This window comes from Bos mutus, chromosome 9, assembly GCF_027580195.1.
Source record: "Bos mutus isolate GX-2022 chromosome 9, NWIPB_WYAK_1.1, whole genome shotgun sequence".
NCBI classification, from domain to species: domain Eukaryota; kingdom Metazoa; phylum Chordata; class Mammalia; order Artiodactyla; family Bovidae; genus Bos; species Bos mutus.
In genome coordinates this window covers 22,928,461-22,955,728 of record NC_091625.1, presented here as the reverse complement: position 1 = coordinate 22,955,728, position 27,268 = coordinate 22,928,461, and the positions used below count along the sequence as shown (strand labels likewise).

The 27,268-nt window shown below is 37.7% G+C and overlaps 1 protein-coding gene across 7 annotated transcripts in view; it reads left to right on the top strand.

The window, feature by feature from the left end:
* The window catches only part of UBE3D (ubiquitin protein ligase E3D), a 166,695-nt gene that overhangs the window by 73,554 nt on the left and 65,873 nt on the right, over positions 1–27,268 (top strand). For all 7 annotated transcript variants that reach the window (XM_070376256.1, XM_070376257.1, XM_070376260.1 and 4 more), the window contains exon 9: positions 23,340–23,478. In XM_070376256.1, the coding sequence (XP_070232357.1) occupies positions 23,340–23,478 (139 nt within the window). The remainder of the gene's footprint in view (positions 1–23,339; positions 23,479–27,268) is intronic.

Sequence of the window (27,268 nt, the reverse complement as noted above, 5' to 3'; positions counted from 1 at the left end):
AAATTGCTTTGGGTAGTATACTCATTTTCACTATATTGATTCTTCCAATCCAGGAACATGGTATATTTCTCCATCTATTAGTGTCCTCTTTGATTTCTTTCACCAGTGTTTTATAGTTTTCTATATATAGGTCTTTAGTTTCTCTAGGTATATATATTCCTAAGTATTTTATTCTTTTTGTTGCAGTGGTGAATGGAATTGTTTCCTTAATTTCTCTTTCTGTTTTCTCATTATTAGTGTATAGGAATGCAAGGGATTTCTGTGTGTTGATTTTATATCCTGCAACTTTACTATATTCATTGATTAGTTCTAGTAATTTTCTGGTGAGTCTTTAGGGTTTTCTATGTAGAGGATCATGTCATCTGCAAATAGTGAGAGTTTTACTTCTTCTTTTTCCAATTTGATTCCTTTTATTTCTTTTTCTGCTCTGATTGCTGTGGCCAAAACTTCCAAAACTATGTTGAATAGTAATGGTGAAAGTGGGCACCCTTGTCTTGTTCCTGACTTTAGAGGAAATGCTTTCAATTTTTCACCATTGAGGATAATGTTTGCTGTGGGTTTGTCATATATAGCTTTTATTATGTTGAGGTATGTTCCTTCTATTCCTGCTTTCTGGAGAGTTTTTATCATAAATGGGTGTTGAATTTTGTCAAAGGCTTTCTCTGCATCTATTGAGATAATCATATGGTTTTTGTTTTTCAATTTGTTAATGTGGTGTGTTACATTGATTGATTTGCGGATATTGAAGAATCCTTGCATCCCTGGGATAAAGCCCACTTGGTCATGGTGTATGATCTTTTAATGTGTTGTTGATTCTGATTGCTAGAATTTTGTTTAGGATTTTTGCATCTATATTCATCAGTGATATTGGCCTGTAGTTTTCTTTTTTTGTGGGATCTTTGTCAGGTTTTGGTATTAGGGTGATGGTGGCCTCATAGAATGAGTTTGGAAGTTTACCTTCCTCTGCAATTTTCTGGAAGAGTTTGAGCAGGATGGGTGTTAGCTCTTCTCTAAATTTTTGGTAGAATTCAGCTGTGAAGCCATCTGGACCTAGGCTTTTGTTTGCTGGAAGATTTTTGATTACAGTTTCAATTTCCGTGCTTGTGATGGGTCTGTTAAGGTTTTCTATTTCTTCTTGGTCGAGTTTTGGAAAGTTGTACTTTTCTAAGAATTTGTCCATTTCTTCCTCGTTGTCCATTTTATTGGCATATAATTGTTGATAATAGTCTCTTATGGTCCTTTGTATTTCTGTGTTGTCTGTTGTGATCTCTCCATTTTCGTTTCTAATTTTATTGATTTGATTTTTCTCCTTTTGTTTGTTGATGAGTCTGGCTAATGGTTTATCAATTTTATTTATCCTTTCAAAGAACCAGCTTTTGGCTTTGTTGATTTTTGCTATGGTCTCTTTTGTTTCTTTTGCATTTATTTCTGCTCTAATTTTTAAGATTTCTTTCCTTCTACTAACCCTAGGGTTCTTCATTTCTTCCTTTTCTAGTTGCTTTAGGTGTAGAGTTAGGTTATTTATTTGACTTTTTTCTTGTTTCTTGAGGTGTGCCTGTATTGCTATGAACTTTCCCCTTAGGACTGCTTTTACTGTGTCCCACAGGTTTTGGGTTGTTGTGTTTTCATTTTCATTCGTTTCTATGCAAATTTTTATTTCTTTTTTGATTTCTTCTGTGATTTGTTGGTTATTCAGCAGGGTGTTGTTCATCCTCCATATGTTGGAATTTTTAATAGTTTTTCTCCTGTAATTGAGATCTAATCTTACCGCATTGTGGTCAGAAAAGATGCTTGGAATGATTTCTATTTTTTTGAATTTACCAAGGCTAGCTTTATGGCCCAGGATGTGATCTATCCTGGAGAAGGTTCCATGTGCGCTTGAGAAAAAGGTGAAATTCATTGTTTTGGGATGAAATGTCCTATAGATATCAACTATGTATGATGCGTTCTTTTGAAATAAGAGGCTTGAGGGCTAGATTCTAGTCAATTTCCATTTTAGTTCTGTTTTGTATAGTATTGTGAACTCATCACTAAGTTATTGATTGATTCTTCCATATAAAAGTGATATTCAGGATACTGGGTTTCATTCTGGAACTTAAGGTTAGATTCTGTTTCCTTGAAGTTAACCTTTTGGAAACAGCTGGTTTTACTTTGTACTTTTGGTTTCACTGTGCAAAATGTTTATTTTTTAATGTCTAAAACACTTCTCAAGCTTTAACAGTAATCCAGTTTGGGATAAGTCTCGAAAGGAAATGGTGCATAGTCCATGTCAGTGTCTTGTACCGTTTTGTCTTCTTATTTCTGCTGTTACTGCCCAGATACTCTACCTCCAGCTTCATACCTGCTATACTGTTACATGTGCTCACATCAACCTCATGTGAACACTGTCTAATGTCCTCAGCAGAGAAGAGCAGTTACCAGATTCATGCATCTGTATTCAAGCCGACTGTTCAAAGATTCTGTCTATGTGGCTGGTTAGGTCAGTGAAAGAGTATTTGTTTTCTCACATATTTAGTGAGGGCTTCTCTGGTGGCTCAGCAGTAAAGAATCTGCGTGCAATTAAGAAGATGTGAGAGATGAGTTTCGATCCCTGGATCAGGAAGATCCCCTGGAGGAGGAAATGCCAACCTGCTCCAGTGTTCTTGCCTGGAGAATCCCATGGACAGAGGAGCCTGGGATCACAAAGAGTCAGACACGACTATCTGACTAACTTTCACTTTCTTTCAGTTTTTAATAAACCTTATCGTTTGCCATATTTGTTATAGATAGATAGGCTCTAGATCTACAACTAGATCTAGAATATACACTACTACTTCCTCTTGAAAAATTAGACTATAATAATATTTTAAAATAATTCTAACATGGCTTAGAAAACCTTTAATGGGCTTTAGCCAAAAAAAAAGTGAAGACAGACTCTTCTCACCTATAAATGGGTATATACCAAAAGTTTCTTTCTGAGGCAGTTCCTTAGAACTAGAAGGATATTTCTCATAGAACTTAGTTCTCATAGAACTAATATTATAAATATCAAATAGATTTCCAGTCAAGTCCACAAAAATCTATTAATCCATAATATAGTATAGTCTACAAACTGACAAGATATTAAGGGTCAGTACAGGCAAAAATAACATAATTTTTCTGGGAAAACTCTTTTTCTTCTCATGTATGAAGTATGTTGATTCACAATATATATTTCTTTCAAGTATACAGCACACTGATTCAGTATTTTTGTAGATTGTATTCTAAATTAGTATAAGATAATGGCTATAATTCCCTGTGCTGTACAATATATCCTTGTTGCTCATCTGTTTTATGCATAGTAGTTGTATCTGTTAGTCCCTGCCCCTAATTTGCTCCTTCCTCTACCTTCTGCCCTTCGGTAGGCACAAGTTTGTTTTCTATATCTGTGAGTCTGCTTCTGTTTTGCATATATGTTCACTTGTATTATTTTTTAGATTGCACATGTAAGTGATGTCATACAGTATTTGTCTTTACTAAGCATAATATTCGCTAGGTCCATCCATGTTGCTGCAAATGGCAGAATTTCCTTCTCTTTTTATGGCTGAGTAATACTCTACTGCACACATAGACATACACACAAACACACATAGACATACACATATACCATATCCTGGGGCTTCCCTTGGTAGCTCAGTGGTAAAGAATCCACTTGCAGTGCAGGAGGCATAAGAGATGTGGGTTTGATCCCTGGATCAGGAAAATCTCCTGGATTGGGGCATGGCAACTCACTCCAGTATTCTTTCCTGGAGAATCCCATCGACAGAGGAGTCTGGCAGGCTATGGTCCATAGAATTGCAAAGAGTAGGACATGACTGAAGTGACTTAGCACGCATGCATGCATACAGCATCTTTATCCATTTAGCTGTTGAGGGGCTCTTGAGTTGCTTCCATGTCCTTGTTATTGTAAATAGTGCTGTTGTGAACATTGGGGTGTGTGTATCTTTTTGAATTAGTATTTTTGTTTTTTTTTTCCAGATATATACCCAGGAGTAGAATTGCTGGATCATATGGTAGTTCTATTTTTAGTTTCTTTGTGAAACCAACTATACTGTTTTCCATCGTGTTCACCAATAGTGTAGGAGGGTTCCCTTTTCTCTGCATCCTCTCCAACATTTGTTATTTGTAGAGTTTTTGATAATAGCCTTTCTGACAGGTGTGAGGTAATATCTCTTTGTTTTTTTGATTTGCATTTCTCTAATAATTAGCAATCTTGAGGCTCTTTTCATCTCTATGTCTTTTGGAGAAATGTCTTGGGTCTTCTGCCCATTTTTTGATTGGGTTGTTTGTTGTTTTGATATTTAATGATCAGGAAAATGCTTTCTTTTTGAATTCAGAACTCCAAAAGATGAGTGACTTTCCTACATCTTTAAGGACTGAGTCTCGTAAAACTCCTGGATCATTTAGTTGCCATATGCTTTAAATTCTGAAAACAAAAGCAGTAACATTTATATCATTTGTGACTTGAACTTTTCTCACTCATAAATTAAGTACTTGAAAGAGCAGAGTTTATCTACATATGAATGATTTCAGTGATAAAAGCCTACCTTTTATGCTTTTTTTCATATATTATCTTATTTGATATTCACAAGAAAGCTTTGATGTTTAAAGGCCAAATATTATTACCCCTATTTTATAGCTGGGAAGACTGAGGTTCAGAAGAGTAATGGAAACACTCAGGAATTGGAGGAACTGGAGCTGAGTCTTGGTTCTTTTGTGAGGTCATATGCATGTCATTTAAACTCTTGAACTTCAGCCTACTTGTCTGTAAAGTTCATGTAATGAAACCAATTTTGGAATGTTATTATGAAGATTGAATGAACTGATATACATGAAATATTTTGATAACATAAGATATATTATGCAGACTTTCATTCTGCTCTGAAGATGAAGATCATGGTGGTGATATTTTAATAAATGGTCACCAAGTTGAAAAACTAGAATGATAATGAGACTCATCTGTATGATATAAGGAAATGGGGAATGTTTAGCTTAGAGAAAAATCAGGAGAAAGGATTAGATATTTACTGAAGGGCTCTGGTTGTGAAGCATAGATTTCACTCAATTTAAAGAATTGGGGAGATATTCAAGCCAAGACCATACAGTCACATGTTAGGAATATTGCAGGGGGGTTTAATTTTTCTCAGGTTTCTAATTTTGAGATTCTGTTGTTGAAATCGAACAAACGTTTAGAGTTAGGCTGAAATTCTTGATCTCTGATTCCAATGTCTGAGAAGTATCAGTACTAGTGAGGATAGTCCTATGATGGAATAAAAATGGCAAAAAATGATTTTTAAAAATTGGTTCAACAAATATTTATTAAGCACTTACCAGCCATTTCTGGTGTTTCATTGTTTGAACATATGAGATTCTGTTCTGTTTGCAATCATTCTCTCACCTTTTAAATATATCCCATGTCAGTCTTGATCATTCTAGGTCTTGGAAGGGAGGTGATAAAATGTTAACATTGCCCACTACTTATGTTCTTGTTATTCCAACTGATTTATTTTCCAGTTTGATAGGAACTTTCTTGCCTAGACTTTAATTCTCCAGGGTAAAGTCAGAATGTGTTGAAATGACCTCCTAAAGAAAAAGGGAAAATAGATCACCTCATACAAAATGTGTTTTTGCATCATAGGCTCTGAGGATAAAATATGTGGTTAGATGAGTACCGTACCAGAACCCTAATGCTATTTAAACACACGGATGAGTGCATTGTGTGTATTTTATGTATTTAAAATTGAGATTTTTGTTTGAACAGTGTCTTTCATTTGGTGTATTTCATGGTGATTTATCATAATAGACTGCTTTAAATCATCTGAAATAGCAAGACATATGAATTTCAACAATAACTTCCCCAAGGCTAGAGAAGTCAGCAGGAGCTCAAACCGCTAGGTAGACAGGTTTTTTTTTTTTTTTTTTTCCCCTAAACTCATATGCAAGTGTAAAACTTTTATGAGGCTGCTTTAACGAGGCCCTTTGGGATTTAGGGTTATTTATCTAAGCTCTTATTAAAAATGAAAACTTTTCTATGTTTAGCCCTAGAAAGCAAAACTGATCCTAACAATACTGAAAGCTGGGAGAATGAATCCTGTTCTGCAGACTGATTCAAAAATAAAGTACAGAAACTTTGGGGCTAGTGTCTTCAGCACTGATATGATAGGAAGGGGATAATAACATCAGAACCAGTGTTTCAAGGTCTCCTTTAATTAAAAATTTAACTCTACTATGCTGGTAATTTAGGGTGTGCATAACTTACCTAAAGGGCTTTCAGCCCGAGAGTCCTGTTTCCCAGAGCACTCTGGTGCCTCATTGAAGTTGAGTTGCCCCAGGACAGTATTACCTGATACAAGGTCTGTGGGCACTTTTCACTTATGGCATCTGTACTTGTTAAAGTTTTTGACTTCTCTCTTCCCTGCTGAGAAGAGGGCCATGAAAAGGATAATGTTTGTAAGATTAATGTGCCCAAATCGCTCTGTACATAACCCAGCAGAAGAGCCGAAGCTGCCGCAGGAAAAATTTTGCCGTCTTAAAACGTGTTCAGCTTCTTTGTAGGTATGTGCTGGTTTGATGAGTCTGGGTCCTGCAGTGAATCTATTTTTAGACCCTGAGAGTTAAGATTTTAAATTATCTGTGATGTGGTACAATTATGGGGAGTAAGGACCTTGTGAGGGTAGAGAGCAAATGTTAACAAAATCAGGGACAAGATCTTTTGCAGCCTTTAAGAACTTAGCACAGTCAATTTAGCTTGGGTGTGTTCAGCCCAGCTTGCAGAAATTTTTTTTTTTTTTTCCAGAAATTTTTGAGGAGAAGGTGAGTGGATAAATGGATGAATGTGTGGATAAAAAGGTGAAGTTGAGAGATGGATCGACAGATAAAACTTATTGTTGATAATATGATTGTTGGTGGATAGGTTTCTGTGTTACAGGGTGAGTATAAAGAATTGAACAAACAGACACGTCTGAGTGAAATCATGGCAACAAATGCAGAGTTTTAAAGACAGATCAAAAATGAGAACTTCTTGCCAGTGAGCATTTGTGAATTGTTTTTTAAGGGTGTTAGCTCAACAATTAACCTTAAGAGTACTAATGTAAGTCATTGGAAGTAGTATTTCACTTAGTGGAATCTGGGAACTTCTGAGTTTCCACCTCTGATTCTGAGACAGTACAGAGAAGAAAGAATAAGGGTGTGAAGCACACAGATAATATTTCTAATGAGGGAAGCACCAAACTACCAGCTGGCAATTATGATGCAGAGCATAGAGGAGACAGAGGGCAAACACTGAGAGAGATGCTGATGGCAGGAATGTTGGCTGAAGGCCAGAGGTAGATACAGTACAAGCATAAAACTTTAAACAGGTTGGGAAAATGTCAAAATCAACTTCAGTTTAGAAACTTCTATTCTGGAAGAATCTCAAAGCAGTTGCAAATGGGAAGAAGACTCTATGTACACTTGGTTTTAACTCTTCAATTTGAGCAGCTGTTGTAACAGTTGAGTTGCTAGGCACTGTCAGGAATAGAATATTTTAATTTTGGAGAAATCCAACTGTTAAAACAGCTGTTTGGTCTGATTAGACTTAGGCTGGCTCTGCTTTGGTTACATGACCTAATGGGATCATAGCACCAGGCAGATTGGCTGTTAATATAATTTTATTGGAAGTAACTAAAAAACGAATGGATGGTGGGTTGAACACTGACTTTCCAAAGAAACTACATTCCCTTCTTTATTTTGGCAAAGTACAAAAGCAAATAATACAGACTTTTACCTTGTTCTGACTTCATGGGAATTACCTGAAATAATTTTGCCTTATGTTCCTTTCATGCAACCTTTTTTCCTGTGGCACTTAAAAGAAGTCTCCCTAGTTTTATTAACATCTCTTTATTGTCTCCTAATAATATATCTATTCAGGTCACCTCAAGTAGTATCACTTGTGTGTGTGTTTTTTTTGTTGTTGTTGTTATCTAAACAAAGTGCTATTAACAGCAACCACCAAATATGTCAGTTTGTAAAAATCACAATTTTTTATATCTAGAATAACTTGAGTGACGCTGACAATGATGAAAATCTTGGATTCGAAATTTACCATCTCGAGTACTTTTTTTCATGGAAAAGACCACTGATTAAGTTAGTTTCAGTACATTTTTAAAGATTTAAAGTACTTGTAAGATGATTTGCTTGATTTCTTGCATTAAAAACTATATCTTAATATAATGTTAACACCTATTGTAAACATTCAAAAATAGGTTTCATGTATTTTCAAAGTGAAAATAGCTTTAACTTTTTATAGGATCATCAAAATAGTCATTTTCATTGTAAACATTTAAAACAATACAGGAAAATACAGTTGAAGAAAGCAAGCAGAATTCTTAGAATTTCAGTCTGCATAGGAGACTGCTATTAACATTTTTGGCACTCCTCCTTGTGTATATCTCTTTATGTATATATACACAAAAAGATATGGTTAAAAGATTTTGTTTTACAGAAATTAATTTTAACGATATGAATTTTTCTTTATTTTACTTCTGTGTGTGTGTGTGTGTATGTGTGTGTGTTTTAACTTGTGAAAACATTGTGACTATCTTTCCATATCAGTGTAGATTAGCAGTCATCACTTAGGTCCTGATTTTGGAGGGTTTCATATTCTGAAGTAGTGACTTATTTTTGCTAGTTTCTAAAACTCAGTGTTATAAATATTAGAAAGCAGAATTGAAGATGATGCCTGGGATGTTAATAGGAGATGAACTTTGGTACCAAAGTATACTTCCACTGAAAATACATGTTTCTTTCACTAACTAAAGCAAGTTTATAGGTTTTGAATGTTTATATCAATAATGTAACCAAAAAACCCAACAATAAACAAATGGGACCTAATTAAACTTAAAAGCTTTTGCACATTAAAGGAAACCATAAACAAAATGGAAAGATGACCCACAAAATGAGAGAAAATATTTGCAAACAAAGTGATTGACAAGGGATTATGATATCTTTAAAATGTACAAGAGCTCATACAGCTCAATATCCAAAAAACAACCCAATCAAAAAATGGGCTGAAGATCTAAATAGCCACTTCTCCAGAGAAGACATAAGATGGTCAAAAAGCACATGAAAAGATGTTCAACATTGCTCATTATTCACTTCAGTTCAGTTACTCAGTCATGTCCAACTTTGCAACTCCATGGACTGCAGCACGCCAGGCTTCCCTATCCATTACAAACTCCCGGAGCCTACTCAAACTCATGTCCATTGAGTCAGTGATGCCATCCACCCATCTCATCCTCTGTCGTCCCCTTCTCCTCCTGACTTCAATCTTTCCCAGCATCAGGGTCTTTCCCAGTGTTCATTATTAGAGAAAGGTAAATCAAAACTACAAGGAAGTATCACCTCACACCAGTCAAAATGACCATCATCCAAATGTCTGCAAGCAATAAATGCTGAGAATGGTGTGGAGAAGAGGGAGCCCTACTACACTGTTGGTGGGAATGTAAATTGGTACAGCAACTATGGAGAACACTATAGAGGTTCCTTAAAAAGCTAAAAATGGAACTACGTTATGACCCAGCCATCCTACATCTGGGCATATATCCAGAGAAGACCTTACTTTGAAAGGATACATGCACCCCAGTGTTCATTGCAACACTGACATGGAAGCAATCTACATGTCCATTGACTGGAGATTGGATAGAGAAGATGTGATACCTATGTATTAATACAATGAAATATTATTCAGACATAAAAAATAATGAAATAATGCTATTTGCAGCAAAATGGATGGATTAGAGATTATCACACTAAGCGAAGTTCAGTTCATTTGAGTTGCTCAGTCGTGTCCGACTCTTTGCGATCCCATGAATCACAGGATGCCAGGCCTCACTGTCCATCACCAACTACCAGAGTTCACCCAAACTCATGTCCATCGAGTCAGTGGTGCCATCCAGCCATCTCATCCTCTGTCGTCCCCTTTTCCTCCTGCCCTCAATCCCTCCCAGCATCAGAGTCTTTTCCCATGAGTCAACTCTTTGCATGAGGTGGCCAAAGTATTGGAGTTTCAGCTTTAGCATCATTCCCTCCAAAGATATCCCAGGGCTGATCTCCTTCAGAATGGACTGGTTGGCTCTCCTTGCAGTCCAAGGAACTCTCAAGAGTCTTCTCCAACACCACAGTTCAAAAGCATCAATTCTTCAGTGCTCAGCTTTCTTCAAAGTCCAACTCTCACATCCATACATGACCACTGGAAAAACCATAGCCTTGACTAGATGGACCTTTGTAGGCAAAGTAATGTCTCTGCTTTTCAATACGCTATCTAGGTTAGTCATAACTTTTCTTCCAAGGAGTAAGCGCCTTTTAATTTCATGGCTACAATCACCATCTGCAGTGATTTTGGAGCCAGAAAAATAAAGTCTGACACTGTTTCCCCATCTATTTCCCATGAAGTAATGGGACCAGATGCCATGATCTTCGTTTTCTGAATGTTGAGCTTTAAGCCAACTTTTTCACTCTCCACTTTCACTTTCATCAAGAGGCTTTTTAGTTCCTCTTCACTTTCTGCCATAAGGGTGGTGTCATCTGCATATCTGAGGTTATTGATATTTCTCCTGGCAATCTTGATTCCAGCTTGTGCTTCTTCCAGCCCAGCGTTTCTCATGGTGTACTCTGCATAGAAATTAAATAAGCAGGGTAACAGTATACAGCCTTGACATACTCCTTTTCCTATTTGGAACCAGTCTGTTGTTCCATGTCCAGTTCTAACTGTTGTTTCCTGACCTGCATATAGGTTTCTCAAGAGGCAGGTCAGGTGGTCTGGTATTCCCATCTCTTTCAGAATTTTCCACAGTTTATTGTGATCCACATAGTCAAAGGCTTTGGCATAGTCAATAAAGCAGAAATAGATGTTTTTCTGGAACTCTCTTGCTTTTTTGATGATCCATCGGATGTTGGCAATTTGATCTCTGGTTCCTCTGCCTTTTCTAAAACCAGCTTGAACATCTGGAAGTTCACAGTTCATGTATTGCTGAAGCCTGGCTTGGAGAATTTTGAGCATTACTTTACTAGCATGTGAGATGAGTGTAATTGTGCGGTAGTTTGAGCATTCTTTGGCATTGCCTTTCTTTGGGATTGGAATGATAACTGACCTTTTCCAGTCCTGTGACCACTGCTGAGTTTTCCAAATTTGCTGGCATATTGAGTGCAGCACTTTTGCAGCATCATCTTTCAGGATTTGAAATAGCTCAACTGGAATTCCGTCACCTCCACTAGCTTTGTTCGTAGTGATGCTTTCTAAGGCACACTTCACTTCACATTCCAGGATGTCTGGCTCTAGGTGAGTGATCACACCATCGTGATTATCTTAGTCGTGAAGATCTTTTTTGTATAGTTCTTCTGTGTATTCTTGCCACCTCTTCTTAATATCTTCTGCTTCTGTCAGGTCCATACCATTTCTGTCCTTTATCGAGCCCATCTTTGCCTGAAATGTTCCCTTGGTATCACTAATTTTCTTGAAGAGATTTCTAGTCTTTCCCATTCTGTTGTTTTCCTCTCTTTCTTTGGATTGATCACTGAGGAAGGCTTTCTTATCTCTTCTTGCTTAGCGAGGTTAAGTCAGAAAAAGTCAGACACATCATATGATGTCACTTGTATGTGGAATATAAAAAGATGATAAGAATGAATTTATTTACAAAATAAAAACAGATTCACAGACTTTGAAAACAACATATGGTTACCAAAGGGGAAAGGTGTGGGATAGGGGGGATAAATATGAGTTTGAATTTAACATTAACACACTACAATTTGAAACAGATAATCAACAAGGACCTACTGTGTAGCACAGGGAATTCTACTCAATATTCTATAATAATCTAAGTAGGAAGAGAATCTGAAAAAGAATGAATATATGTATATGTATAACTGTACCACTTTGCTGTACACCTGAAATTAATACATTATAAATAAACTATGCTGCTGCTATTAAGTCGCTTCAGTCGTGTCTGACTCTGTGCGACCCCATGGACTGCAGCCTACCAGGCTTCTCCGTCCGTGGGATTCTCCAGGCAAGAACACTGGAGTGGGTTGCCATTTCCTTCTCCAATGCATGAAAGTGGAAAGTGAAAGTGAAGTTGCTCAGTCATGTCTGACTCTTAGAGACCCCATGGACTGCAGCCTACCAGGCTCCTCCATCCATGGGATTTTCCGGGCAATAGTACTGGAGTGGGGTGCCATTGCCTTCTCCCAAAATAAACTATACCCCAATAGAAAATAAAAATTAAATTAAAAACTATAATAAAAAGTACTTTAGTTATAAATGAAATATTTTTGTTATTTTATTTTATTAATTTATTTTATTTTTAAACTTTACAGTATTGTATTGGTTTTGCCAAATATCGAAAAATGAATCGATATTTTTGTTATTTTAAAATGAATTAAATATAAGCTTTTTTGGTTTGACTGTCAAGAAACATTGTATTGCTATCTTTCTATTTTCTAGGTTTAAAAATGCAAGCTTCCCTCATTTTAACATTCACAAATAATTTCTCATTATAGTATAAATTTGTTCAGAGGATGGCAATATTTTTATAGTCACCATACATTTGTATTGCTATTAAAATTTTTTTTTCTAAATGGTTATACTCATTAAGATATGCTAACACAAATATTAGTGAAACTTTTGAAGTATTTTTATCAAAAATGGTAAATTAGAAATCAGACTTTAACCTAAAAAATGGTGATTCTTATTCTCGGATTCATGAATCTTAAAAACATGCTAAGTGAAAGAAGCCAGAAAAAAAAAAAGGCCATATATTGTATGATTTCATGATTATGAAAGGAGGTCATTGGACTTGGGGAATTAGGTGGTCTGAGAAACACTCAAAATTCTGTGCAAAGTTCTCTTTGTATAAGTGAACACTGTTGTGGGGAGAGAGTCCATAGTTTTAATCATATTATGTAGATCTGTGACCTTTAAATGGTTTAGAAAGCACTACTTGAAAGCATTTTAAAAAATGAGTTTGCATTTTTTGTTCTCCTTTTATAAATATATAATAGTTCTTTGTATCACAATAGTTTAAGCCTTCTGCCTGTTAACTTTTAAAGATTTTTTTTGTTCATTAACAATACCACTTTAAAAAATATAAATCTCTTATGGTTTATGAGTTTGGTATAATTTCTTAGATTTTTCTGGAAAGATTCTTTTTTATCAATTTGTTTTACGCCTATGCCATTAGTATATCTTGACTTTAATTTTGAGTATGACATAAGATTTTTAAATTTGTTTTCTTCCAGATATCCTTTTGTATACTTGACATTTTCTACGACAGAAAGTTTAAAAAAAAAAAAAAAACAACAGAAGGAAGAGCTGGCCTCTTTAGATGAACTTCTTCAAATTAAGACATCTTTAATGATATTACTTCTAATTAGGACATTTCTGCCAGGCATGTTTATAGAGTCAGTTCTCTTCTTCAGTGATAAGGATAATGCCAGTTGTGTGTTCTCAACAACTGGTATCTTGCAGTATTACAGGCATTTATAAAAAAGCAAAATCTCTTGACATGAATTAATACACTTAATTTTGAGATTGCTTTGTTGGTATCTTGTTTAAGCAGGACCATTTCTCCGCATATAAGAAGTCTGTATTCCTCTCTTGACAAGCTTGTGGGTCTTAGGAGCAAAGTTTGAAAGCCATAGCTTTTAGGAATTGTGTACCAAAATCTCTTCTCTCTGGAGCCCTTTTAATTAAAAGGAAATTGAAGAATTGTGTTGACATTTTTGACTTTTAAAAGCTCATTTTTTTTCTGTGATTTTCAAAGAAAACACTGTAATTTCAAAGAAATACTGTTCATTACTTAATGAACCTTATTTTGAAATTTATAAACAGTTGTTGGTATGTATATTTTTCAGGTTCTATTTTTAGAAATTAGTACTTTTAAAATATTTAAATATGGTGGAGTTTTATGCCAGCATATTTCGTTGTTTCAGAATTTTGTGTTCTTGATAATATATAAGAATTCAAATTATGTTTTAAATGGTAGTATTTTTTTTTAATGATTCTAGCACCAAGTTTTGATCATTTGCCTGATTTAATATCTTGAGTGCTTACATTAATGAGACTATCATTGTTATAGCTTTGAAATTGAACTTTAAGAATCTACAGATATAAACAATATTATATTTCAACTTCATTAATTGTCTATTTTTAAATCTTTTTTAGGACTGAAGTGTCCAAATCAACTACTAAAATATGAGAAACATGAGATTAAATATTTTCAAGTTGAGCTCTTTTATACCATACAGTATGTTGGATTCGTGATATAATTGTAATTTTTGGTAGAGGTATTCAGTTCAGTTCAGTCGCTCAGTCATGTCTGACCCTTTGCTCACCCCATGCATGAATCACAGCACGCCAGGCGTCCCTGTCCATCACCAACTCCCAGAGTTCACTCAAACTCATGTCCATTGAGTCGGTGATGCCATCCAGCCATCTCGTCCTCTGTTGTCCCCTTCTCCTCCTGCCCCCAATCCCTCCCAGCATCAGAGTCTTTTCCAATGAGTTAACTCTTCGCATGAGGTGGCCAAAGTCCTGGAGTTTCAGCTTCAGCATCAGTCCTTCCAATGAACACCCAGGACTGATCTCCTTTAGGATGGACTGTTTGGATCTCCTTGCAGTCCAAGGGACTCTCAAGAATCTTCTCCAACACCACAGTTCAAAAGTATCAATTCTTCGGCACTCATCTTTCTTCACAGTCCAACTCTCACATCCATACATGACCACTGGAAATACCATAGCCTTGACTAGACGGACCTTTGTTGGCAAAGTAATATCTCTGCTTTTCAATATGCTATCTAGGTTGGTCACAACTTTCCTTCCAAAGAGTAAGGGTCTTTTAATTTCATGGCTGCAATCACCATCTGCAGTGATTTTGGAGCCCCAAAAAATAAAGTCTGACACTGTTTCCACTATATCATCTCTATTTTGTCATTTTTGCCTTTGTTACATTAAATGACCTATGTTTCCTAGAAGACTATATATCACCTTTCTATTTTCTCAGGTTCTTTTCTTAATATTGATTGGTGTCTGATTCAGTCTCAATTTCACCATTTTTATTAGAGGTGACTCTTTTCTCCCTTCTCATTGTCTCTTTAAAAATAGATAGGCCACCGTTTCTTCCCTAGGGAATTTTGGCAAGACGAAAGTTTGGAAATAAGGATGGTGTGTCCTCTGCTTGCATTTGATCTCTTAGACTAAGGTTACCTGGTTGACAGCTCTGGTCTCCTAGGAAAACTTGCCCTCTCCCAGTACTTTAAAAATCACAAGTTTAAATTGAAATAAGTTTCAGTTGATTTTTAGTTCATTATTCCATTTGAAGTATCTTGTTGATTTTATAGGTCTAACGTGATTGAGGTTTATGATACCTTTGTAGGAAATACCAGAAATAATTCTGGATTATTATAATCCTGTTGCTTAAATGTTGCTATCATTAATAGAATTTGTATTGATATTTGAGCTGAAGTATCATCTTTGGCTTAATCAATGTTAACACAAACAATGTTATGTGTTATTTAACCCTAAATAACACATAATGTGTTTGATAGTTGGTTTAAGATAAACTGAATTTTCTTCCTCTTTCCTTCTTGATCTCTTTTCTTCCTAAATTAAAAAAAAAAACAAAAACAAGTGAAAACATTAACTCAAGTTTTGGAGAAAAGTTACTTGTAGTTCTAACTTTCTAAAACAACTATTTTCATTTTTCATGTAGTACTTTCTCTCTTTATCCACGGATGTAATGTTTCATATGATTAAAGGAATACTTTATACAATTAAAATTATAAAGAAAATATGTAAATCTTAACATTAAAAAATAAGTCCTGGCCCAATAAAGTGTATAATGCAGAGTGGAGGGGAGAGGAGAAGGACAGGATGAATATTAGGAATTTGAGCCATATTAGTTCCAGCTGGATTGTCTGATTTAAAAAATAAGACTGTTCAAATTATTAAAAAATGACATGTTCTAAGATATCTAAAATTTATCCTGTTATATGCCTTTGGATTTCTCAGTTTTGTGTGTGTGTGTGTAGAATATTTTTTAAAAATATCTAGTATGCTTTTGACTTGTTTAAGATATAATAAAAGAAGAATGAAATTTAGACAGAGAGAAACATGCTTGAGTTTCTTTTCCATCACTGACTGTGTGACCAGGACAACATTCTTCACCTTTCTGAGCTTCAATAGGGATAAAAATTGTTAAATCACAGAATAATTTAAGAGTAGACTAAAAAGGTAAATTTTGGATTTACATACCACACAAATATTTGTAATTGTGTAGAAACATGAATAACTTTGAGGTTGGTACAAAAGTATTTGAGGTTTCTGACTGAATTTTAAATCATTATACCTTGGCTCAAACACATCTTTATTAATCAAAATAGGAACCATTACAGTCAACACATTTTTGCCAATGAGAAGTAAGTTTATTTTTGTAGCATAAAAATTCGTGCTTCAGGATTCAGCAAACTCTAGGAAAGCATTTCTTTTGCCTCCTGCTGGTTGTGGAAGCATTTTCTCTGCAAAAAGTTGTTGAGATGCTTGAAGGAAGTAGTAGTCAGTTGGCAAGAGGTCAGGTGAATATGGCAGATGAGGCAAAACTTCATAGCCCAATTCATTTAACCTTTGAAATGTTGATTGTGCGACCTGAGGTCAGGTATTGTCATGCAGAAGAATTGGGCCAGTTCTTGATCAATGACAGCTGCAGACATTGCAGTTTTTGGCGCATCTCATCGATCTGTTGACCATACTTTTCAGATGTAATGGTTTTGGCAGGATTCAGAAAGCTGTACTGGATCAGACAGGCTGCAGACCACCAGTGGCCATGACCTTTTTTTGTTGCAAATTTGGCTTTGGAAAGTGGTTTGGAGCTCCTTGGTCCAGTCACTGAGCTGGTCATCGCTGGTTGTTGTATAAATCCACTTTTCTTCGCATCTCACAATCCGATTGAGAAATGGTTCATTATTATTGCATAGGATAAGAGAAGACAATACTTAAAAACTTTTTTTTTTGATTTGCAGTCAGCTCATGAGGCACCCACTTATCAGGCTTTTTCACCTGGCCAGTTTGTTTCAAATGCTAAACGACCATAGAACAATCAACATTGAGTTTTTCGGCAACTTCTTGTGTATTTGTAAGAGGATCAGCTTCAATGATAGCTCTCAGTTGGTCATTGTCAACTTCCAATGACCGGCCACTATACTTCTTATCTTCAAGGCTCTCATCTCCTTTGCAAAACTTCTTGAACCACTGCTGCACTGTATTTTTCATTAGCAGTTCATGGGCCAAATGTATTGTTGATGTTGTGAGTTGTCTCTGCTGCTTTATGACCAATTTTGAACTGGATTAAAAAAAAAATCACTTGTGTCTGCTTTTTGTCTAACACCATTTCTATAGTCTAAAATATAAAATTAACAATGGTAAACAATGCCATTAGCAAAAAACCATAAAGCAAGAAATGTTCATTAAAATGATATATAACATAGCCACATGTATTTAGGAATGTATTCCAATATCAAACAGCAAAATTCAGCAATACAAAACCACAATGACTTTTTGTTGTTATTCAATCATTCAGTCATGTCCAAGTCTTCACAACACCACAGATTGGAACACGCCAGGCTTCCCTGTCCTTCAGCATCTCCCAGAGCTTACTCAAACTTGTGTCCATTGAGTCAGTGATGCCATCTAACCATCTCATCCTCTGTTGTCCCCTTCTCTTCCTGCCTTCAATCTTTCACAGCATCAGCCTCTTTTTTCTAATGAGTCAGCTCTTCCCATCAGGTGGCCAAAGTATTGGAGCTTCAGGTTCAGCATCAGTCCTTCCTATGAATATTCAGGATTGATTTCCTTTAGACCTGACTGGTTTAATCTCCTTGTAGTCCAAGGGACTCTCAAAAGTCTTCTCCAACACCACAGTTCAAAAGCATCAGTCCTTTCATGCTCAGCCTTCTTTATGGTCCAACTCTCATATCCGTACATCATGGTTGTTGTTTAGTGGCTCAGTCGTGTCCAACTCTTTGCAGCCTCATGGACTGTAGCCTGCCAGGCTCCCCCATCCATGGGACTCTCCAGGTAAGAACACTGGAGTGGGTTACCATTACATCCATACATGACTGCTAGAAAAACCATAGCTTTGACTAGATGGACCTTTGTCAGCAAAGTAATATCTCTGCTTTTTAATATGCTGTCTATGTTTGTCATAGCTTTTCTTCCAAGGAGCAAGCCTCTTTTAATTTCATGGCTGCAGTCACCATCTGCAGTGATTTTGGAGCCCCCAAAATAAAGTCTCTCACTGTTTCCATTGTTTCCCCATCTATTTGCCATAAAGTGATGGGACTGGATGGCATGATCTTCGTTTCTTGAATGTTGAGTTTTAAGCCAGCTTTTTCATGCTCCTCTTTCACTTTCTTCAAGAGACTCTTTAGTTCCTCTTTGCTTTCTGCCATAAGGGTGATGTTTATCTGCATATCTGAGGTTATTGATATTTCTTCTGTCAGTCTTGATTCCAGCTTGTGCTTCATCCAGTCCAGCATTTTGCATGTTGTACTCTGCATATAATTTAAATAAGCAGGGTGACAGTATATAGCCTTGACATTCTCCTTTCCCAATTTGGAACCAGTCCGTTGTTCCATGATCGGTTATAACTGTTGCTTCTTGTCCTGCATACAGATTTCTCAAGAAGAAGGTAAGGTAATCTGGTATTCCCATCTCTTGAAGAAGTTTCCACAGTTTGTTATGATCCACACAATCAAAGGCTTTAGCATAGTCAATGAAACAGAAGTAGACGTTTTTCTGGAATTCTTTTGCTTTTTCTGTGTTCCAGCAGATGTGGGCAATTTGATCTTTGGTTCTGTGTTTTGCATCAACCTAACAACATGTATAACTTACTGTCTTTTTCCACTATGATTATCATTTGTGAGATTGAATGTGTCCTTTTGTGTAAATTTTGATGACTGGATACATTGGATAGATTATGTGTAAACTCTAAGATCTCATGAGGAAACTTGGCTTGTCCAAGGTGACGTGCTGGTGGGTGACAAGACAGTACTAATGTATTTTATTTTCCATTTGAGTGTCCTCTTTGATGGATCACACCATAGCCATTTATCAGTATGTTGACACCTTAGAACAGCATTAATACATTTCTTTTTCCTGTACCACAGATCACATCAACATTATAATATAACTTGTTTCTGATTATAAAAAATAACACTTGGAAAATAAGAAAGAAGAAAATGTAAAACCCAGGTTATTATATTCCTCTCATGGAAATAACCACTTATATTTATTGTGTTACCTCTTGATTTCTTTTTTCTCACTGTAGAACTCTTTTCACTTACCATGGCATATGGCTGTTTTCCCTATGCCCATCTTACCACTTTTCTTTTCTTTTTTTTTTTTTTTTTTTAAAAAATTTAAATGTATTTATTTTAATTGGAGGCTAATTACTTTACAGTATTGTATTGGTTTTGCCATACATCAACATGAATCCACCACGGATGTACACTTTTCTTACATTTTAGAATATATGTATAATAAAGCAGCAGCCTAAGAACAATAAACTAACTTCCTACAGAAATGTGAAGATGCTTTCAACTGTATCTTTTACAACTAAAGAGTTCACATACAAAAAAACAGGCGTTGGTCCTACTCATGGTTTTCTTAGAGAGGATACAATGCTTATGGTGTCCTCAGTGTGACATCGTGGGGAGACAGCAGGCTCTGAAATCAGGCCTGCATGAGTGAATCCTGGTCCCATCACCCACTAGCTGTGTGATGTTGGACCATCACTTAAACTCTCTGACCTTTGGTTTCCTCAACTTTAATGGGTCTGCCTTTCAGGGCTGCTATAGGTTAGAGACAACAACCAACAAGAGAGTGCCTGGCCCTCTGAATGGGTAGGCACAGGTGAGACGGCACTCAGAAGCAATCTAAGGCTTAAAACCTGTCCAAATTAGGCATAAATATAGAGAGCACTTTCTCACCATAAGCTAACTGTGTTCTAAAACAATTTATTTGTGTGATTCACCATTTCCCTTTACTCCTGCAAATATAATTACTGGCAAAAGAGGAGTGGAAAATGATGAAAAGTGAAAGTGGCATGAAGATGATCTCTGATTGGCAGGAGCCTTAACTCTGAGCTACAGCAGCCCTGGTCCAAGTGGCAGTTTTCCCTTCATCTTGGGACATCCTTACAGGATGAGCCGGGTTAAGTTTTGCAGATTAGTCCCCAAGGGACATTCCTGCTCCAAGGCAGTTACTTGTTGAGGCAAGATCCAATTTAGAGAAAGCAAAGACCCTTTCAAGAAACTTAAAAAAAATTCAGGATAAAAATAGCTTTGCTGCTGCTGCTAAGTCGCTTCAGTCGTGTCCAACTCTGTGTGACCCCAGAGATGGCAGCCCACCAGGCTCCCCCGCCCCTAGGATTCTCCAGGCAAGAATACTGGAGTGGGTTGCCATTTCCTTCTCCAATGCATGAAAGTGAAAAGTGAAAGGGAAGTCACTCAGTCGTGTCCAACTCTCAGCGACCTCATGGACTGCAGCCCACCAGGCTTCTCTGTCCATGGGAGTTTCCAGGCAAGAGTACTGGAGTGGGGTGCCATTGCCTTCCCCTGTCTTCTCCTCTAGCCAGGTGCAAAGTGTCACCAGATCCTGCCTGATGAAAAACTGCTGAATTAAACAGAAATGTCATGGATTTACAAAAAGGAACTGAAATACCCACACTTGGCAAAAACCTGTTTATAGTACAGGAGTAGCTCTTTAATACTATGATTAAACAAGGTAATGGCTATTTTCTCCTATCTCCTGTGCGGATAGCAAGTTTCAAAAAGCTATCACCACAAGAACTGTAGAAAGCTAATCCTGGCTTAGAAACAGAAGTAACACAGCCCTGTGACAACAATGGACTAAGAACAGTCAAAATTTAGAAAATTATAAAAACATTGCTTTCTATAAAAATGATTCCCTTTTAAATATCTGTTTACTGTATATACTTTAAGGTCCCCACTATCACTACCCCTCAAAAAAAAAAAAAGGGTCAAAACCTCTAAACACTTTCTACCAAAGGACCCACTGGTTTATTCATTCAACTAACACAGATGGAAGGCTCATAATGTGTGAGGCACTAGGGTCTCAAAGAGCAGACAGATTTTCCCCTGCCCCAAGGACATTTCTGTCTCTCAGAGCGGGAGGCGGGCACATCACCAACCACAACACAACAATGAAAAGCAGGCGCCACTGCTTCCTTTCAACTCAAGAATAAAATGACCTATTGTGGGTGATGGGCCAGGGGGTATAGATTCTAAAAACTTAAGTTGTTTATTGAATATACAATAAAAGTGAAAAATTGCTATTGCTTTTAGCCAGCAAAAAGTCAATACCTAGGTGTGTCTGAGGAAAAACAACACTAATCTTTATTTCCACACTAGCTGCAGAATTAGAGAAATCCATAGGCCGTGGTTTCCATGTCTGATTTAGGATCAATCCAAGATGTAGACACATCCCAGATAAGAATACAAGGAGGGTGGTGGTGAAGTGTTGTAATAGGTACAAGTGTGGAGTGAAGCAAGTAGTTAATTCTCGTAAGGGAAAAAGGAGGATGTCCCCAAGGAAGTGATACCTAAGTGGATCTTGCAGGGTGAACAGAAGTTCACCAGGAAAGATAACAACCTTCCAGGTTCAGAAGACTGTATGAGCAAGACACAGGATGTGTAGTATAAATCAGTTCAGGGAATGAAAAGGAACAGTGTGGTTTATGGAGCCTAAGGAGGGTGGAGGAGAGGTTGAGCTGCAAGCCACTGCATTAGTATGACATTGGGGTTTTACCAGAGACAGCAAGATTTTTATTTCCTGTGAAATATGGGAATGTTATATGATTAGTAAAAGTGGAAAGAATAACACAGCCATTAAACATAAAATCGTAATTTTTAAAACACAGAAAAGGCACTCAGCTTGCTGAAACAGCCATTTTTAGGAAAGTGGACAGTGTTGTATTCCAGTCCTGCTAGTAGACAGATGCTTCAGAGAAGAGTTAACTCCCCACCACACATCAACAATGCATCAGCCTAATAACCTGTGGACCATATAGCTAAACCATCTGCTGTGACTTGTCACATAAAGTGTTAACCCTGTATGCCCTCAACCACGGATGCTCTTTCAACTTCCAGAATTCACCATTGATTTCATTAAAGGTGCCTTTACAGAGAGAGGTTTAGAGAAAGGCAAATACATATATATATATATATATATATATATATATATGTGTGTATGTGATGTATGTGTGTGTGTGTATATAAAGAGAAATATATTTATTTAATATACACATACGTTTCTCTTTAAAAATTAAGACAGTGATAAGAGACACTTTGGTTAGGGGCTCAGGCAGGAAATACTTGAGTAAATAGAAGAGTTGATAAGAGTAAGACTCGCACTCTTGTTACTGTGTTGTTTTCTCCTAATGCTTTCCTGATTTTCCCTTTGCTTAAGCACTAGATGGGGGTCCCGGATTCAAGGACTATAGAGAACACCTTCTGATTCTGAAGTTAGGAAACCAGGATCCAGAGCCAGCCATAGTATTTTCTAAACATCTGCCTCATTTCAGACAAGTCTCTCTGCTTTTCTAGCCCTCAGCTCCCTCACGTTGCTGTGAGAGGAATTTCGAGCAGGTTCCACAGGGAGTAGCAAAGCTGCCCCATGGGCCTCTGTGGCAGATGAAGTGAGGCCTCCTGCCCACCTTTCCCCTTCCAACAGAGCAGCTTTGCTCTTGTTTGCATTACGAACAGGGCTTTTACAAGCTTTTTTAATAAAAGGATTCTGTCACGTTTTAAGTATTTGAAAAAAGCAGAACTAGATATTTCATAAGGCATATCCAGGTCAGAAACAATTTCTACATCTGGAGGATGGGATAACAATTGTTCCACGTCATAGCATCTGGGGGTTGAACAAGATACTGCATGTGAGACAGGACATAGAACAAAGGAAGCATTCAGTGTGTTATATTAGCACCCCCTGCATAGATCCCTCACAAATAAGACTGCATTTCATATGACTCTTCACCTTTGAGTATGAGATGTTGACCTGAAAAAAATTGCCTTATTCATTTGTTTTATATCAGAAGCACTAGAAGAATGCCTTGTTCATGTTCTCTGAATTTTTAGTATAACCGTTTTATTTCTGTTTCTTGTACATTGCTCTTTCTCTCCCACAGCAGAAAGTTTTCTCCTTATATAAGATTTTTGAAATACTTCTGGCTGAATGGAATGACGAAGTTGCACAAATCTGTGTGTTTCAGGCTCTCCAGCTTGTGGGAAAATGACCTCAGCGTACACTCCCTCACCCTGCCCTCTACAACCTGCCTGGAGCTGCTGTTGATACTGTCGAAGAGTAATGCCACACTGCCTCCATCCCTCCGCTGTATGAATTCTTTCCAGGTAAGGACTGGTTCCTTGAGGGTGTCATTTCACAGTTTGACTTGTCATTGTGTTTTAAGGATCCTGACTTTCATAGGAACAGCCCATGGAAAGGTACATTTTCACATGATCATAAACATAATGCAAGTATTGCCTTCTCTGACTCATTCTAAGTAAATGGACAAATGGAACCTCAAAACTGATAAGGTAATTGTCAAGTAGTGGCCAAACCCATATCTCCCTAACCCCAGGATTGGTTCTCTTTATCTCCGTCTTTCCTGCCTCCAAGAGAAAAGGCAAGAACATTCAGCAAAGACACTTGTGAATGCTACTTCCCTTTTCCCAGCTTTGCCCTAGAACAAGGATTTTCAGCCATCATTAGTGTCATCTGCTTTTAGCTTGCAGTCACATTGCTGAATGGAGGATTAACAGTGATCATGTTCTACCCACTCTCTTTTCCTCTGTCCCAGTCCTTCCCTCCTCTGAGATTTATCTGTGCTTCTGGTATTGGATGTGGTCAAACAACATCACATGTAGACTGACCACTAGGAAGACCCCCTCCCTGGTAGTCAGCTAGTTGTCACCAAGGTGGCATATGAGAATTCAGATGTTGACTAGTCACTTCAGGTGTGACCCTGTAGCTACCAAATGTTATTGAGCTTATGTCTAACTCTCAGCAATGGAAAAATATTCCCAAGCCCTCTACTGCTGGTGAGCAGGCCACATGCATTGCTGAGAAAGGAATGAATCTGAGTGGTTGTTTCTACTTGTGAAGAGTTGCTGATGGCCTAAGATAACTTCCGAATCAGAGGATATTGTTTGGTGCATCTCTGTGTTAAAACAAGATGTGGGTTTTCCTGTGAATTACAGCTCAGGAATTTAGTTAAAAATAGTAATAACTGTTCCATAATAATTTGCAACTGTATTCTCCTGGAATTCTGTTACATTGATTGTCTTTGTGATTGTCTTCCTGATAACACATTTCAGACTTTGGCTGTGGCATACCTGTTTGTATTTATCATTACTCAACTGTTACTTCCAAGTTCTTGGATTCAAGGACTATAGAGAACAGATTCTGATTTTGTAGGAGAGGAAACTGAGATACAGAGAGATGGAGTCAGTTGGCCAGAGAACAGCCAGCATGTTAGAGACAGAGCTGGACTTGCCAGGCTTGTGCTGTGATAACCGAGTGGTCTCATCTACCTTGGAATGTCCACTATACCCCTTGAAGTGTTAGTCACTCGGTCGTGTTTGACTCTTTGTGACCCCATGGACTGTAGCCTGCCAGGCTCCTCTGTCCATGGGAATCTCTAGGCAAGAATACTGGAGTGGGTTGCCGTTCCCTTCTCCAGGGGATCTTCCTGACCCAGGGATCAAACTGGGGTTTCCTGCATTGCATGCAGATTCTTTACCGACTGAGCCACCAGGGAAGACCTAATTATGTACTAATTTATGTATAATTTATGTACACCCCTTTTATGTACTGATGTACTAATTTATAATTAATTAGTACTAATTTATAATTATTTATTTGTCTACTTCCCTGTGGGGTTTCCCAGGTGGTGCTAGTGGTAAAGAATCCGCCTGCCAATGCAGGAGACTTAAGAGATGTGGGTCCAATCCCTGGGTTGGGAAGATCCCCTGGAGAAGAAAATGGCAACCCACACCAATATTCTTGCATAGAGAATCCCATGGACAGAGGAGCCTGGTGGGCTACAGTCCATGGGGTCACAGAGTCAGACAAGACTGAAGCAACTTAGCACACGTGCACACATACTGCCCTGAACCGGAACTGATTTGAAATTCTATGTATCAATCCATATTTCTTCTAAGTTTTGCTCCTTGGATTGAACACTGAATAACATAGAAGTTTGCCCGCAAACTTTTATGGGAGATGCAAGGAACTTAATAGTGGTTATCTTTGGGGAGCGAGGCTGAAGACAATTATGTTTTATTTCACTCCCTCCTACACTGTTGGTTGTTTTTATATGACAGGTGAGTGGGGAGCAAAAGAGATGACTTGGACTTGAAGGATTTTATAGCCTATTGGGGAGATAGAACAGTCATCCATGGGTGATATAAATTGAGAGTCGTTTTATTACAAAGTATCCTCCACACAAGTCTTAAAGAGATTAAAGGTAAAAGAGTAATCTAAGCCAGGCATGGGGGATTTGAGAGGAGGCCCAATTGTATATCTTCTACAGGAGATGGAGGAAACCCAGCTCCCTTTGAGGATCTCACCTTGAGCACACATACACACACAGGCACAAAAGCCTGGCCCACCCTAGGTACCATCAGCGTTTGCTCCTGGCACCTCTCATCACAGGAGCTCTCGCCGTCAGGATGTTAATTACTGACTGCCCCCTTGTTAGTGACTGATTTCAGTCCATTTGCCAAATATGATTGTCAGGAGCACACATGCTTTGCCAGTTTCAGTGGTATAGATGAGCTAGGCACAGGTTCGTGAACAGTGTCTGCTAAAGAGATGTTGTCCCTGCTGCTACCCCTGGAAAGACTCACCAGGAACACTGCAGGAATCAACTTCCCCATGCAGGTCTTCACTCCAAGATACAGGATCAGTGAACAGGGTAGGATGTCTGTCAAGATTAGAAAGGGATGCTCTGCTTTTTCATCTTTGAAACACCTACCTCATCATTTATTACAATGGCAAGGAATGGGGCTGTTAATGTTGCCTGCATTGATCTTTTCAATTGGAAACTCACTTTAGTACACTTTTTTTTTAAAGGCCTGTATTGGCAAGAGCTATAAAGTAGTAGGATGACACTTGGTAAAGATACCATCGTTACATTTTCAGTTCTCTAACTTTCTAGGCCGAGTAAGTTACTGTGAGCAATCCTGCTTTTTCTGTAAAAATGTTTTTCATTCAGACTGCAATGCTGCCTGAGCTCTTATCACTAGCAAATCCCAGAAGGACTGACTTATTAATTAGAGCTAATAATGTATCTGAAATTCTAACTTCTTAAGTTCTTAAATTGCAGTGTAATTCCCAGCCTAACAGGGATATCATTGGGTAGTTTTGTTATAATTTTCACTTCAGCCCTGGTCCAGTATCTTAATATCCCTGGTATGATGATGAGCAAACAGAATGTAGAATTTTGTTGAGAATCACTGATATATTGCTAAGCACATACTATAGTTGTATTGTTTGGGAACACATGCCCCAAAGAAGAAGGATGGATTTACCATGTCACTCCCTGCTTACAGTTGATTCCTATCACAATGAGAACAAAATTCAGGCTCCTTAATCTAGACCTCTATGGGCCGGCAACATCTGTCCCCAGTCTCATCTACTCACTCCCTCTCACTCTGTTCCAGCTGCACTGGCCTTATTTCCTACTCCCTTTCCTGATCTGGTCCTGGTCTCTGAGTGTGCACTGGCTGTTCTCTGTGCTTGCAGGAGAACACTCTGGACAAGACCTTTGCAAGGCTGGGTCCTCTTGTTTTTCAGATCTCACTTCATCTGTCAGTCTCTCCCATCAGGAAGCTTCCATAAGCCTCTTTTCCTTCTCTGTCAGAGGGCAGACAGAATGAAAACCACAATCACAGAAAACTATCCAACTGATCACATGGACCGCAGCCTTGTCTAACTCAGTAAAACTATAAGCCATGCTGTGTAGGGCCACCCAAGATGGACAGTTCATGATGGAGAGTTCTCACAAAACGTGGTCCATTGGAGAAGGGAATGGCAAACCACTTCGGTATTCTTGCCTTGAGAACCCCATGAACAGTAAGAAAAGGCAAAAAGATAAAACACTGAAAGATGACCTCCCCAGGTCAGTAGGTACCCAAT